The sequence below is a fragment of the Vipera berus genome, assembly GCF_964194415.1.
Source record: "Vipera berus genome assembly, chromosome: W".
NCBI lineage: Eukaryota > Metazoa > Chordata > Lepidosauria > Squamata > Viperidae > Vipera > Vipera berus.
The window spans coordinates 57,196,408-57,213,546 of record NC_138210.1 but is presented as its reverse complement, the minus strand read 5'-3'; the positions used below and the strand labels follow the sequence as shown (position 1 = coordinate 57,213,546).

Sequence of the window (17,139 nt, the reverse complement as noted above, 5' to 3'; positions counted from 1 at the left end):
TGGCTCCCGCCATTTCTTGGAAATTTAAAGTCTACCGATCTTAAAAGTTGCCAAGTTTGAGAGACACTGCAGCGATGGCAACCGTGCTCTGAAATTTAATCTTTTAATCCAGGAAATCTGGAAAGGAAGGTGAAGATTGCTGCGGGGAGGAATGTTATGGCATCCTCAGCGGGCAAAAACAGAACGAGGGGCCAGGGTTTACCAAGGAGGACAACCAGAAAACACAGCCTCTACTTGATAAACTGGCCTAGAGGCATTGCAGTCAAGTTGCAGGAAGCTGGTGCATTACCTCTCACAAAGCAACAGCAAAACAGCTCTGACAGAACAGGTAAGGGAGTGTTCAGTTTACACATCAACCCCTCCTCCTCCTTAGGTTTCAAACAGGTTAATTATTAACTCTTACCCTCAAGCTGGACTGATTTTTGGAAAACACAGTTTCCAAACACCCTTGGAAACTGCAGACTTAGCAATTTGCCGACAGCAAGAAAAGATTCCTCTTGGTTGCTACCAAATGAGCATGCTATCCTTGCTGAAACTTTGGCAAGCAGAGGTGGCAATTCGAAAACTATCGTGCTTAAGACTAGCTTTGGAAATCCAGGTAGCTCTCATTTAGCAACTCCAACGGGGCCTGGCAATTCAGTTGTTAAGTAAAATTGCAACTGGGCTCATCATTTTCCTTTCAGCTTTCCTTTGCTTTACTGACCTGCAAAGGTCGTGCATGCAAGCATGGGTCCCAAAGTTATTTTTTCATCACTATCGTAACTCCGAATGGTCAGTAAACGAGGTAGTCTCTAAACAAGGAAGTACTTGCATTATAGACAGACAACCTTTCTGAGTTCATTTGGAAGCCTGAGAGTGTGACATGGACATACTAACAAAATGGTTGTTGTGGAGAGGATAAATTTATGTATTGCTCACTGGGAAAGTGGCTGCTATAATCTGTCATAAACTGTACAGCAGAAGGCAAATTGGTGACAAAGCTGTACACTATCCTTTCCAGTTCTTTCTGGGATATTCCTTACCATTCTCATCTTTTATTATTTTATTTCAGTTCATTTATTTCATTTTTTTTCCTGGACCAGTACACACACTTTCACAGAGAGCATTGGGTCGGAGCCAATGACTATTTTTATTTTGGTAGCAATGATGATAATGTGTGATAATAATAGTTATTAATCTGTGCCTTTACAAAGGTGTGGTACAATTCCGAAGAACCTAGTAATTACAAAACTCCATCCAATAAAAGTAGTTCATGAAATAAAAGTCAAAGCAGTAAGTACATGTTCACACTCACACAGACCAAACACAACAACCACACACAGGTTTCAAACAACATCCCGCAGTACCCCTATTAATTCCAACAAAATAAGAATTAATGTAGGAATAGTTAAAGAGAGAAAGGTAGGATAATCAGGCCTCATTGCAATTAGATACTTATAGATATACTGTAGGTGTCTTTTGTGTATGACTGCCGCACAGATTGATTGATTGATTGATTGATTGAATGTATAGGCCACCCATTTCATATACGGTGGTACCTTGGTACTCATCAGTTCCAGGAGCCACAATGAGTACCAAAAAGGATGAGTACCAAACAAATTTTTCCCATAAGGAATAATGTAGTAAGTCACAAGGCAGCCAACACCGACATGTTCTAGCTTCTGCATTGAGTACCAAATAAACAATGGGTACCAGGATGAAATATTCACATCAAAATGCATTGAATACCAAATTCAATGAGTTTCAAAGCAGTTGGGTGCCAAGGCACCACTGTACATGATTCTGGCCCGCTAACAATTAAAGCAAAGTAAAAACAATAAAAGCAATAAAAGAATGAAAAACAACAAAAGAGGGGACTCTAGTGGCCTTCTCCATGATCCTGGGTTGAGCTCTATCATCTACATCAGTGTTTCTCAACCTTGGCACCTGGAAGATGGGTGGGGGATTCTGGCAAAGTTGCCATCTTCCAGTTGCCAAGGTTACGAAACACTCATCTAAGCTCCCTAAGGGTGGGGTAGCAAAATGGGAGAAATAAAGGAGAAGACAGGCAAATAAGCTAGACCTCACCCCAACAGCAAAGCGTGTGATTCGAGCCCTGTCAGCCTCCTGGACGACCTCGTCATAGTCCAAGGGATCCCCAATTTTTTCTCCATCAATCACAATCACCAGGAACCTCTTGGCATTGCTGCGAGCGCCTTTCTGAGGGGTGAACTGTTCCCTAATAGGTGGGAGAGGGAGGGAGAGAGAGAGAGACTGAAGTGCCATTGCCCGCTTCCTTTTCCAGACCCGTATCCTAGTCTAGCTGCAGACATTCCAAGGGTTGAGGATTCTTCCATGGCCATGGCTCCATGATAAGGGATGTGAGCCCTGCCTAGACCCAACCAAGCAGGAAGGAGCCCAGGGTTGGGGTAGAGGAAAGTTCTGCCCAGAGACCCACACAGCTTTCTGGATGGCAGTGGCCGTGTAGGAAGAGCCATGCAGCTGACGGGCTTCTTGTAGGATGTGGTGTAGGTTTCGGTCATTTTGGAAACTTCTGAAGTCAAAATGTTCCCGAATTTTGTTGGAGAACTGCAGGAGGGAGAACTGAGGAAGGGAGGAAAAAGAGGATGAATGAGAAAGCAGCCATCTCTGAATTTCTGAACAATTCATATTCATTTATTAATTAGCCCTGTTCCCACAACAGGCAAGGTCAGCCTTGCCCAAGCTGATGCTTTTTGGATGGTTTGTTAGATCATCCCTGAACTCTTATGAATCCAGTTCAAATAATAATGATGATGATGATGATGATGATGATGTTGGAAGGGTCCTTGGAGGTCATTAGTCCAACCCCCTGCTCAGGCAGGAAACCCTATACCATTTCAGACAAATGTGTTTCAGTGTTGGAACATACACAGCTTCTGGAGGCAAGTCGTTCCAATGATTAATTTTTCTCACTGTCAGGAAATTTCTCCTTAGTTCTAGGTTGCTTCTCTCTTTGGTTAGTTTCCATCTGTTACTTCTTGTCCTGCCTTCAGGCGTTTTGGAGAATAGCTTGACTCCCTCTTCTTTGCGGCAGCCCCTGAGATATTGGAACACTGCTATCATGTCACCCCTCACTCTTCTCTTCGTTAAACTACACATACCCAATTCCAGCAACCGTTCCCTATATGTTTTAGCCTCCAGTCCCCTAATCATCTTTGTTGCTCTTCTCTGTACTCTTTCCAGAGTCTCAACATCTTTTTTACATTGTGGTGACCAAAACTGGATGCAGTATTCCAAGTGTGGCCTTACTGAGGCATTATAAAGTGGTGTTAACACTTCACGTGATTTTAATTCTATCCGTCTGTTAATACAGCCTAGCACTGTGTTGGCTGTGATTTTGGCTCTTTTACTGTTTGGATTATACCTCCAGTTCAGATTATTTAAGTGAATCCATTTTATCCAATGGATTTTTTTTTTTGCTAGAAACCAGAAGTAAATGCTACAAACCGGCAACAACCATCAAAAATCACAGGCACGTGACCAGGATGCTGCAAATGGCACCAATGGTGAGCCAGTTGCCAAGCACCAAAAATGAATTCACATGACCGGAGGAAAGGAGGATGGCATGTAGCCATCATAATTTTGAAATCAGGTCATAAGTCAAGGACTATCTGAATATCTGTTGCAATGGATGCTGATTCCCTAATGCTTCATGGTATGGTTTTCTTTCTTTCTTTCTTTCTTTCTTTCTTTCTTTCTTTCTTTCTTTCTTTCTTTCTTTCTTTCTTTCTCTTTCTTTCTTTCTTTCTTTCTTTCTTTCTTTCTTTCTTTCTTTCTTTCTTTCTTTCTTTCTTTCTTTCTTTCGTCTCTACAAACTAAACTGTAAACCTTTTTCCAGCTTGGCGGCCCAGAGGGAGACGGAGCAGCAGGGAAATGCAAATGGGCCTGTGCACAACGGCGGCAATAGCGTGTGTGCGCACACATGCACAAGTGGGTTGCTCGCCCCATGATGCATGTGCTGATGCCTGTGTGCATGCGCAAATAGGCCACCGGTGCCTGCGTGATGTGGCGGTGCTAGCATTCCTGCGCATGAGCAAATGGGGCCGCTAATGCCCGTGCAGGGGTTCTACCATTAGTGGGGTGGGGCTTGCCAGCTATTCCCGGGGCCCAGTGGCCAACAGGTCTCAGCCCGGTACCAGGCCGTGGACCATGGGTTGGGAACCGCTGTTTTAGGCAGATCTTTTCTTTGCACCATTTCTTATCATGGCTCACAAAAGTATCCCTCTCCTCCCCATGGTATATGATGGGTGCCTCAACTGTCTTATGAAAGCCACACTCAGAAGAACAAAGTATTTTCCCATTACGGCATTCCATCCCGTTCCATTTGGCTTCAGAGAGCAATCCACATTGCAAAAAATTATCCCCCTTATGGGATTCTCCCTCCCTCCAACTGACCAGAGTATTTTCAGGAAAGGTTTTACTGAAGAGTGCGACAAATAATTTCTGTGCAAGAAATTCCATATGGCGAATGCTGCTTGACCCATCGATCAGTAACACGATGTCTCGGGGAATATTTGGACACTCTGGAAAGAAGGGAGCAAAGGGAAGAGACTCATTTCAAAATCAAAGCTATCCTCTACTGTTCTCAACTTATCACAGCCAATGTCCAGCTGAGCGCCTCCTGAGTATTTTAGTACAGGGCTTTTCAACCTTTTCACCCAGTGTACCAGTTTTAGTATATGCCAACATCCGAGTACCACCAGTCGCCTAACAAGGTGTCAAAAACCTGATGGCCAAAAGAAAAAAAAAGAAAAAAGTGATGAAGTACAGGTAGTCCTCGACTTACAACAGTTCGCTTAGTGACTGTTCAAAGTTACAATGGCACTGAAAAAAGTGCCCCCCAAGCTACAGCCGAGCAAGACACCTGCCTGCCCGCCCGGCGGTGCTCTTCCTTTTGTCCGAGGTTTTCATTGTTGTGAGCATTTCTGTTGAGGATTGGAGGTGGGGTGGGGGGTATTTGGCTTTTATTTCCCCCGTCTGCTGGGTGGTTGCAGCAGGTTTTGGTCACTCACATGACCCTGGGACACTGTGACCGTCATAAATATGAATCATTTGCCAAGCATCTGAATGTAAATCACAAGACCCTGGAGATGCTGCAACATTCCAGCTGATTGGCGCTTCTTCTGGCCTCAGAAGCGCCAGGATCAGCACCGAGCTCCAGCTGGAGCCTGGCGCTGATGCTGGCGCTTCCGCTGAGCCCTGACAGCCCTGCAGCTCCAGCCATCTCTCGCTCAGGCTTGTGCGGTGCTGCCACCGGTTCAGCTCATTCCCCTCCCCCGCTACCACTTTTCTAGGATGGTCGAGTACCACCTGCCAGGTGCCAACGTACCACAGGTGGCACCCGTACCACTTGGTTGAAAAGCCCTGTTTTAGTAGTTTCCTAACAAGCAGAAATTCAACTGGTGATTTTTTTTTCATCTCAGTATTCTACTCCATTGTGGGGGGGCGGGAGTCACAGGTCCATCAATTTTAAAGGTACTGTCATTTTGCCAGGGTGTGTGTGTGTGTGGGGGGGAATGCTGGTAACATCCTTTGTCATTTTTATATTTAAAAAAATCTTTCCAGAATAATCAAAATATATCTGAATGAGCAATAAAGAACTGCATTTCAGCACACAGAGAATGCCCTTTTCGTGACTTTATAATCATTATTTTGCTTTCCATGTGGGGTTGATAGAACCTGGTTTTACCCATTTTCACTCACACTGAACCCCCTTTATTTCTAATCAATATAGAGGTAGAAATTATGGGTGGCAATTCACTATATATTTGTAGCTTATACCCAAGCTTGTCTTCAGAAAAATCTAATTTGTTAACAAAAACTAAAGTTTCTAAAACACTGGATTTAAAACAATGTACTCTACAAACGTTAATATAAAAAAAGAAATGTTACTTATTTTCAGTGAATCTAAGAGCTCCCCCATTTAAAGATAAATTATAACATTTATAAAGCACAAATTTTCAATTTTTACACTTTTTGCTTACCCTGATTTTCTGGCTTTCTCGGTGGAACTGTTGTGGTATCCTCAGAAAGAGCATCAGAAAGATCAAAAATGTCTGTTGACACTACACAAAAGGAAAATAGTAAATCATTATCAAAAAACATCAATGCAGTTTTGAACAGAAGATACTAATTTTCTAAGGCAGGAGAGTGCTATATGCATATCAATTGTGTAAATGCATATATCTAAGAGGAGAAAAAGAAATTTAAAAGATCTGATAATTTGTATCTCTATTTCTCTATCACCGTGCCTATTAACTATATAAATATTTATAGATACTTAGGCAGGGTTGGCAGCTAGATAAATAAATGGTTGTCTTGATTTTTTAAAAAAAAATATAACTCCCATTAATCTTACCATAAGACAAAACCATGAAGTTTAGGCACCACTAGACCAGTAACTGCATTTATCCTCATTCAACTGCATAAAACCATTAAATCCCAATCACAGCTTTAAATCATTGTAGCACCATTTATATGCCAAGAAAGTATTTGTTAAATATTCTTAAATACACACATTATTGTAGTCTAATAAAGATGGGGTACTCCAATTTCCATCAGACACAACCAGCAGGGCCCATTTATCACAGCAGAGTTTTTTCTTCGACATTATCTTGAGACATTACAGATTTTTGAATTTTCTTTACAATATCAAGAACAGGAGCCACAATGTATGAAATGTCAGGTAGTCAATGCGGTCTTTTTTTAGGTGTACAAGGGTCTGTTGATATTTGCACGAGAAGCACAACTATTCCTGCTCAGAGATTTAATTGGTAAAGAAGGATGTTTTGAAGAATATTAATTCCAGTAACCCATTCCAACAACAATATGAATTTGTGTCCTAAAATGGAAGAAACTGGAGGCAGATGCCCATTTATAGAGGTATCTGCAGGCTCTATATCAAAAAGTCACAATGAAGCTACAATCACACAGTAAAAGCCCTCTTCCTTTTTTTACATGTTTTGCAGTCACATTATACACATAAAAGGAATGGCCAGAATCCATTCCTGACTTTTGTCACCTTCTTTCTGTGAGGCAAGCAAATACTTGGGACCATGTTAGCAAAATAGAAATATAAAAGGAATGTGTACTAATTGGGCTAATCCTGAAGTGCTTGGTTCCGCTCCAGATGCCCTAGCTATTTAAGTATAAAGAATTTTTCTCAAAAAGAGGAACATCTTAGTCCTTGGAAAGAACATGTTTGTGTGGGTTAATGACCATAGTAAAATAATTTAAACACAAGGGAACGCTGTCATGTCTGAATTCACGAACAAAGGCTGAGAAAATTGGCAGTTGAATCTCATTCCAGTATTAGGAATTCAACAGTGTTTGCCTTGACACAAAAACGTGAGTCAATTAGAATAGAGCTCGAAGGGACCTCGGAGGCCTTCTAGTCCAGCCCCCTGCTCAAACAGGAGACTCATGTGTATCAAAAGTGTGTCCATCTGTGGTCACTTGCGGGTTTTTTGCATCTCAGGTAAAGCAGCACTAATGCAGCCTGATCTTCTTTTAAGTTTTCTCTGAAGCAAGTTGGGCTTATGCCTTCCTATGCAAACTTCTCACATTAACCATTTGAGTTGGACTGGGAGATTGTCAGCCATGTAGAGTAAACCAGACAGGAATCATAACCAGAAGTGCTAATTCTATTTTATTGTTGAAAGAATCTCTCCCCTCCAATCTCCTTTGCAGCCCAAGAAACCGGGGTCAATTTTAGGCTTCTTGCCTCACCATCTATCCAGCTGTGGGCTATGTTGTCTCTCATCTGACTAATCCCTTGTTAGTGTCTGTTTGTCCAGAATCCCAAAGTCTTAACCACATACCATTTAGAGAGACGAGTTGATCATCACCAAGGAGTATTCCTGGTTTAATGGAGACTTAAATATCTGTCTTATTTAATCCTGGACATTCTTAATTAGTACACTATAGCGGTTTTCATGTTGGCTTGATTAGGATTATTTTCTTAGGGATGGGTGGACTGTGACCCCAGACTGCTGTTACGTTCCACACACGGGGTCCCTAGAGCTCTGATCTTGACTGTGTTCATGAATGGAAAAGGATGAACGCAGACAACACAACGTCCTGGCATTTCATTTTCATGAAAAGTATAACATTAACTCTAAAAGAGCCACGTTGCCCAGAGTCATGTCAACCTCAAAACCAACCCCTAACTTTAGGTATGATGTGGTGACTACTACCTTTAGGCTACCCTAAAAAAATTAGGGATGCCAACTGATCACTGAAAGCTTTGGCTTCAAGGAGAAGCTCAGAGAGCTATCCACTTGTGTCCATCAACAACCTCTGCCTGACACAATGATCTCTCTTTACCTGACCACAGGACCAGCTGCAGTTGATGTATTTGTACCCACCTGCTACTCCAAGGAAAAGGAAGGTGGCAATAAAAACTCCAAGTGCTCCCATGGCTGGCCTCTAAATTGTTGTCTGCAAGTTTTTAGTTCTGAGGGCAAAGGCTGTTTGGAGAGTAAGCTGGAAACTGAAAGAGCACTGACCAGAACAGGTCATCTGAACAAAAAACAGTAGCAGTCACTCTCCCAATATGCAAACATTTGCCCCATTAGGTCATTGAACTCTTGAGCAGTAGCCATGCTGCGTTTCTATACAGGTAGTCCTCAACTTATAACCATTCATTTAGTGACTTGTTTGAAGTTACCTCTTTACTCTCCTATCATTGGGTAGGATAATATAGGAGATATACTCCTATATCTCCTACCATTGGAGATATAGGAGTATAGCCAGCCGTACCAACAGGCTGAAAAACAGCTTTTATCCGTGGGCTGTTAGGCTTTTGAATGGGATATAATCTCTGTGAACTTATGCAGAATTGACTTGGGAGGCTGGTGTGCGGTGTAGTTGGTTCCCATGGTGTGGTAGGATGGAGGGTTTGTTGTCACTGTGTGTTGGGGGGAGGGAGCACTGGGGGGGAGGCTCAGCTAATCTCAATGTACACATGTTGTACTTTGACAATAAAGGTTTATTTAATTTAATTTGTTTAATTTTTATTTAATTTACGATGGCACTGACCATTTTTCACACTTACGACCGTTGCAGCATCCCCGTGGTCACGTGATCAAAATTAAGGATGCTTGGCAACTGGCTCATATTTATGACCGGTTGCAGCGTCCCGGGGTCATGTGATCCCCTTTTGCGACCTTCTGACAAGCAAAGTCAGTGGGGAAGCCAGGTTCTCTTAACAGCTATTGTTACTAACTTAACAACCGCAGCGATTCAGTTAACAACTGTGGCATGAAAGGTTGTAAAAAAATGGGGCAAACGTCACTTAACGTCTCATTTAGCAACAGAAATTTGGGGCTGAACTGTGGCTCATAAGTCAAGGACTACCTCTACAGAAATGCAGAAATATGAAATGCCTTATGAAGACATCAGTGCCACCTTTAATGATGGATGGGTATCATTATATATTCTTGGATAGATCCTTACTGAATAGCCCCATGATTAGTTTGCCAGACTTAATTCCAAGATTTGCTTTGACCCTTGGCACCTTTGATCTCCCAGAAGTTTTGCTAACCAGCAATTATAATACCAACTACTGCTCTGTCTAATACTTATCCTCTTATCTTCTAAGTGCCCCGCTGGCCACTATGCACAAAGATATGTTGTCACTTGTACGGTAAGGTTGGCAGGGCTTTGCCACTCGGATTAGTGTTTCAGAAATAGCACGAAGGCAATTATTTTAAATCCAGCACTCCTGCCTTGCTATAATTTTAATGTGAACCAAAAGAGCAAATTAATCCAGCATTTTAAAATCGCTCAGTCGATTCAATCTGAAAAAAGTATGGTTAATGTGTGCTTTGAAGTTCTCCTTTTTAAAGAAAAGCATCAACGTAGCTTTGTATTCTGTATTTACAAACATTTGAGTTCTGTGTCTGGGGGACTAATTCCAACTGCTCAGCTCGTTTGTTGTACGAGGTTGAAATGAACATGATTTCATTTTGGAATATCTGTGCAGAAAACTCACGCCCTGCCCACTTATATGGGGAGCTGAACAGGGAGAACAGATGTTGGCCTTTTCCTCTGAAGCCAATCAATAGCTATTTCAGGAACTGATTTCAAGAATAGGGGAAAAAAAGTGAGGTTTATCATGACCTCAACAGATTTGGATTTAAAAAGAATCTAGAAACTGGATTCAGGCAGATATAAGTTGTATATTTCCACCACCATCTCTCTTTAAAAATTTGATCTTACCTAATGGAAATCAAGATAACCCTGGGATCAATGTTATGGGAATATTTAGCTACGTATGACAATGTTAACTGCTTGCATTTATTCATTCTACTGACCTATTCAGTTAGTGAAAGCCAATTTAGTTGTGGCTCCCTTGCATTTAGCGCAGGGCTTTTCAACCAGTGGTACAGGTACCACCTGTGGTACATTGGCACCTGGCAAGTGGTACACGACCATCCTAGAAAAGTGGTAGTGGGGGAGGGGCATGAGCTGAACTGGTGGCAGCACTGCACAAGCCTGAGCGAGGGATGGCTGGAGCTGCAGGGCTGTCAGGGATCAGCGGAAGTGCCAGGATCAGTGCCAGGCTCCAGCTGGAGTTGGTGCTGATCCTGGCACTTCTGCTGAGCCCAGAAGAATGTTGCAGCATCTCCAGGGTCTGGTGATTTAAATTCAGATGCTTGGCAACTGATTCATATTTATGATGGTCACAGTGTCCCAGGGTCATGTGAAGTGACCAAAACCTGCTGCAACCACCCAGTAGACGGGGGGGGGAATAAAATCCAAACACTCCCCCCACCCCCGCTGCCAATCCTCAACAGAAATGCTCACAACAATGAAAACCTCAGGTGTCTTGCTTGGCTGTGGCTTGGGGGCACTTTTTTCAGTCCCATTGTAACTTTGAACAGTCACTAAGCAAACTGTTGTAAGTCGAGGACTACCTGTACTTCATCGCTTTTTTCCTTTTTTTTTTTGGTCATCAAGTTTTTGAGTGGTGGTACTCGGATGCTGCCATATCCTAAAAGTGGCACAATGGGTGAAAAGGTTGAAAAGCCCTGATTTAATGTTCTCGGGTATTTGTATATATTCCCCCATGATCCAGCAATAGTACAGTACATCTGAATGGCACCTAATTCAGAAACCAATTGGATTCATTTATGACAAAGATTCTCAAATGAAGTAGTGAGAGGTTTTCAAACAGAGACTGGATGGTCATTGGTTAGAGATACTCTACTAAGTGTTTCTCAATCTTGGCAGCTTACTAAACAGTCTAGTGCAGGGGTGTCAAACTCAATTTAATTGGGGGCCGTATCAGCATTGCGGTTGCCCTCAGGGGGCCAGGTGGGTATGGCCAGGGTGGGCGTGGCCTACTGGGTGGGCGTGGCTAGAGTGCGTATGGCCTACTGGGTGGGCGTGGCCAGCTCTACATCGTTCGCATCAAGGGTGCCTATGGGGGCCTGGGCAGGAGTGGGACAGATCTGAGGGTCTCTGGCAGAAGGAGGGTCTCTGGGCCAGGGCCAAGGCAGTGGGGGCCATTCCCTCACTGTTTCCAGGATGGTTTTGCGGGCCACATGAAACCACTTTGTGGGCCGAATCCGGCCCCTGGGCCTTGTGTTTGACATGTCTGGTCTAGTGTTTCTCAACCTTGGCAGCTAGGGAAGAATTCTGGGAGTTCAACCCTACACATCTTAAAGTTGTCATGTAGTACACCTTGCACTGAACATTTCTTCAAAGTACAGGTAGTCCTTGATTTCCAACCACAATCGAACCCAAAATTTCGGTTGTGAAGTGAATTTTGCCCCATTTTATGACCTTTCTTGCCACAGTTGTTAAGAGAATCTCTATAGCTGATGTTAGTAAAATGGTTGTTAAGTAAATCTGGCTTCCCCATTGACTTTGCTTGTCAGAAAGTCACAAAAGGTGTGACCCCGGGACACAGCCGCAGTCAGAAATGTGAGTCAGTTGCCAAGCGTCCAAATGTTGATCACGTGATCCTGGGGATGCTGCAATGGTCGTAAGTGTGAAAAACGAGCATAAGTCACTTTTTTGTGCTGTTGTAACTTCGGTCACTAAATGAACTGTTATAAGTAGAAGACTTATCTGTAATGATTCATTAGTAGCTGAGAACAGTTGCCTGGTACTCTGACAAGAGAAGAACTTTCAAACCAGCCAGTCAACCATGTTTGGCGTTTTCTGATCTAAGTTCAGTCTTCTCTCTGAACTTTTATCTGAAAAGTATCTCTGCCTAAACTTCCCCGGAAATTAGCCGAATTCCACCAGGCACTTTGGCGCATCTTCATACATGCATCCTCTGAATTTAGCTCAGTCACGCAACTCCTAATGGTGGAAGACCTCAGCCTGAAAGAAGCAGTTACCAGTCGCCACATGCCTTGACCTTTCTCTGCAGCTTGAGCACACAAGACGTAATGTCTTGGCTGAGATTTGTAATCCTGGGGAATAATCCTCCCCCCTCAGCTCGCCTGTCATGGATGTGCTCTGCTAGCCTTCTGCCTGTTTGCCCTACATAGTGGCTGTGGCAGTCCTTCCACAGTATGTTGTAGATGACTCCTGTTTTGTCTTCTGCGGCTGCTGGGTCTTTGGTTTACTTAGGATGGTTTCATTGATTAAATTGAAGTATTAAAATAAAGATACAAGATAATACAAGAAGTGCAGTTTAATTTACTGAGACTGATCATTTCAAAAGCTACAAGCTGTTCTGTGAAAAATTATACTACCTGTGGAATATTGTAAGTGTTCAGAATGTGGGCTATGTGGAAAGAGCTGTGAGAGGCGAGGCCACCAATGACATCCTAGTTCAGGGGTCTTCAAACTTGGCCCTTTAATGACTTGTGGACTTCAACTCCCAGAATTCCTCAGCCAGCGTGCCTGGCTGAGGAATTCTGGGAGTTGAAGTCCACAAGTCATAAAAGGGCCAAGTTTGAAGACCCCTGCCCTAGAGTCTTCTCTTCCCCCTTCTGCTACATTTGAAGTTTAAGGTACTCCCTTGGATCCAAAAGAGAAGTTTTACAATGTTCTGAGTTGCAAAGTCTTGCAAGAAAACCATTGTCTAACTTCTCGGGTATCAATGTGATGTTGGGTAATAGGTTAATATTCTCAATCTCAAAAGTGGCAAAATACGTAGAAAAGCAATGCTGATAGTTTTGGGGGATCAGTCTGAAATCTGAATGCAGAAGTCCACATTATTACTTTAGAAAAAGAAGCAAACCAGTTGTAAACAAGCCAGGTAATCAATCTCAAAAATTTTAGAGAGAGGCGATTAATTCAAAAAAGAGTCTGTCCTTTGCACATTAGCTGATGGCAAATCAAATCTACTGATATTATAGCAACTGAGTTGAGCCACGCATCTCAATCACTTGTAAACTTGCAAGAAATTTGTTGATTTTTTTCCCACTTTAGAATTCGGCTTCTAAGAGGTTATGGGAAATGTTTTTACTTGTCCCTTATTTAAGTTGCTGAATTTGACTTCCCACACAGACAAAAGCCCCCAGTATTTGCTCTATGGAAAAAGGCAGGTATGCTATGATGCCGTGTGGTTGCAATAGTCTGTTAGTGGTTTCTGAGAAGTTTTTGATGTATGGCAGTGTTATCCTTTTTTACAACGTGTTTGCTCTGCTGTATTGGGTTGAGTGGTCAGGCACTTTTTGATGAAGTTGCAGACTATTTGCAGAGACACAGAGACATAAACAACATCTGCCACTGTGCAATAGGGACAATCAACAAGCCAAAAAAGGGAACAAAAAAACCAAAACACCATCCTGGCAGCAATCAACACCTAAATAAGCATAGATTAACCGCAAGATTAACAACAGACCAACAATCCACAAGTAAACAATACCCCAATCAAGGAACTACCAAGCAAGCTAACAGTAAACAGCCCAATCAAAGAACCACCAAGATCACTCCCACAAACACTGACAGGGCAAGCCACTAGAATATAAATTGAGAGCAAACCCCACTCCCTACTAGCACTGATGATGTTACCTAGTATGGGCAATGAAATGTCTGCAAGAAAGCAACCAAGCTCAGAGAGCACGAAGGACCTCTCACGTCAACCCTGAACTACTAATATTCTCCATTATCTAAGTAGGTTTCCACAAGTTGCTGTGTTAGGCTAAAAAGTTGGATAATTTGTTTGTTCAGCATATTATGGGATTTTAGCCTTGGCACATTGTGTAAACAAGATCATTCATGCTAAACTACAACTGAGTTTACTGATTTGGGCGTCCTACAGTATGTTGGATAAACAGAGCAATGGTGCTTTACTGATCCTGGTTTAAGGTAGTCATGTGCGGCCCTCTTTAGAGTCAAAGAAAAACTACTTGGATGTCTATCATTGCCAATCTTGCAACTCTTCCTTTCTCAGGTTTATCGCCATGGTGACCGATCTCCCCTCAGCACCTACCCAACCGATCCCCACAAAGCAACAGCTTGGCCACATGGTTTCCAGCAGCTGAGTGAGGTACATTCAGGGTTGAATTTTAATTATTGTTATGGCAGCCTGTGCTGACATGCAGAAGAGGGGGCAAATGACAATCCTTGCTTGCTGCCAGCTGAGTCTTACCTTACCTTACTTTTCAGCCCCAAAGCAAGCAGGATTTTAATATTTGCTCTTTCCCTGTCATAGGCGGGCATTTTGCAACAGAAGGCTCTGGGACAATTCCTCCGGGAGAGGTACACTGGATTTCTGAGCCGTTCCTACAAACCACAAGAAGTAAGCTTTCTTTAATAATACATTGGTCAACATAATTCAGCTCCTTTGAATTCCAGGGGCAGCAAACAAACTGAATGCAATCATAAACAGGGGAGACAAATAATAATTAAAAATAATACAGCAGCAAGCCCTAACCACAATCTTGCTCAGACTTTTTAGTTTTTATGTGTGTGGGGGGCGGGGGGGCTGTCTTTGGCCAGATCCTGTGAAAACCAAAACAACTTAATCTAAGACCAACATTTCTCGAAAGGTTATTCTGAAAATAGTCAGGAAACCTCCCAAATGTTTCTCTCTTATTTGCTCAAGTTGCCTCAGGCTCCATGGTATTTGCAGGAAATTCTCTATTAAATATGTAGATTAAGGTCAAATTAATGGAAGGGAGTAAGCAGTGTATCTAGGTTGGTACATATGAGTTGTAAGGGATTGTATTTACCTCTGCTTTTCAAATAAAACCCATCAGTCTCTTTCCTTGCTTAGTTATAATTATACATGCAGAACGAAGATTGGCTTATTAATAGTTCTTAGTTTTGTGCTCATAAATGCCGTACGATTAAGTAATACAAATAAGGGGAGATTTAGAATGCACACAGTGTGCACATGAAGTGTGGTGTACAGGTAGTCCTCAACGACTGTAATTGAGCCTGGCAATTACGGTCGTAAATTGTGACAGTTGTAAAGCAGGTCATCTGTACAACCAAGCCAATTTTATGACTTCTTTTTTCCCCCCAGTAGTTGTTAAGTAAACATGGTGGTTGTTAAATTAATGCGGAGGTTGTTAAGCAAGAATATCGTAAATCACAGTCACATGACCCCAGGACACTGCAAACTGGCATAAATTTCAGCCAGTTACCAGGCACCCAAAATGCAGTCAACATGACTCAATAGAATAGAATAGAATAGAATAGAATAGAATAGAATAGAATAGAATAGAATAGAATAGAATAGAATAGAATAGAATAGAATCTTTGTCACCTTAAATGTACACTAAACAGCATACATTAAAATGAAATTTTGTTGCATTCAGCTCTCAAAAAAATACCATTATGCATATACCCACATACACACACACATATCTGACACAGTGGGGCAGGACTGTCCATCGGTCCTTTGGAACAGGGTTGTAAATAAATTTTGGTGTGTCTGTTGTAACTTTGAACAGTCTCTTAGTGACCGGTGATAAGTCAAGGACTGTCTGTAGTGGGTTAAGGAGTCAGTGGGGGAAACTCAGCTTGTAGTCCCCCCCCATTTCGGCATGGAAGATAACGGGGTGATTTTGGACCAGGTACTCTCTGTCAGCCCAACCAACTTCACAGGGTTATTGAAGGAAGAAATAGGAGAAATAGTGATGTATGCTGCCTTGAGCTCCCATACCAAAGAATTTAACTAATAATAAATGTGAATACTGCTAACGTCTTACAGCAACTGCCATTATTAATAATCCATTCATGGTTTTGCCACAAATACCAGTAATAGTCATTTCTTCAATTAAGGTAGTCCTTGACTAAAGGTAGTCCTTGACTAACAACTATTCGTTTAACAACTATTCAGCGTTACAACAGTGCTGGAGCAATGGACTTACAACCAGCTCTCACACTTAACAACTGTCACAGTGTTCCTTGGGTTACACAATCAAAATTTGGGTGCTTGTCATCCAGCATATATGACATGCATTCACCACTGTGACCTTCCCGGGGGGCTTCCAACAAACAAAATCAATGGGGGAAGGCAGATTTGTATGATTTACTTAACAATTGTGGTTATTCACTTAACAACCACAGCAAAAAAGGTCATAAAATCAGACAAAACTTACTTACGTACAGTCACCCATGCACTTGTGACCTCTCGCCTAGACTACTGTAACGCTCTCTACATGGGGCTGCCCTTGAGAGCCACTCGGAACCTTCAACTGGTGCAAAGTGCAGCTGCACGGACACTTTTGGGGGCCTCCCGATACTCCCATATCACACCTCTCCTCCGTGAGCTGCACTGGCTTCCGGTTGCCTTCCGAGTGAAATTCAAGGTGCTAACAATGACATACAAAGCCCTACATGGCATGGGTCCGGACTACCTACGGGAGCACCTTCTGCCAACGTCAACACCCCTCCGTCCTGTGCGCTCCCACAGAGAGGGCCTCCTCAGGGTGCCACCGCTCAAGGAATGTCGGCTGGTGGCCCCCAGGGGGAGGGCATTCTCAGTGGGTGCGCCAGCCCTCTGGAACTGCTTGCCTACCGAAATCCGGATGGCCCCCGACCTCCGCACCTTCCGGCGTGATTTAAAAACTTACCTGTTCCAGCAGTCCGGCCTGGCCTGATAGCTCTTGGGGTCTCAGTTGTTTTTACTATTGTTTTTCACTATTGTTCAATCTGTATACCTACCTTACTCTGTACACCGCCCCGAGTCCCTCGGGA

General features: G+C 42.8%; 1 protein-coding gene across 1 annotated transcript in view; it reads left to right on the top strand.

Moving 5' to 3' along the window:
• The window catches only part of LOC308676611 (testicular acid phosphatase homolog), a 43,513-nt gene that overhangs the window by 8,229 nt on the left and 18,145 nt on the right, over window positions 1-17,139 (top strand). Inside the window, exons 2-3 of the mRNA XM_081342521.1 lie at window positions 14,384-14,479; window positions 14,645-14,731. Of these exons, the coding sequence (XP_081198647.1) occupies window positions 14,384-14,479; window positions 14,645-14,731 (183 nt within the window). The remainder of the gene's footprint in view (window positions 1-14,383; window positions 14,480-14,644; window positions 14,732-17,139) is intronic.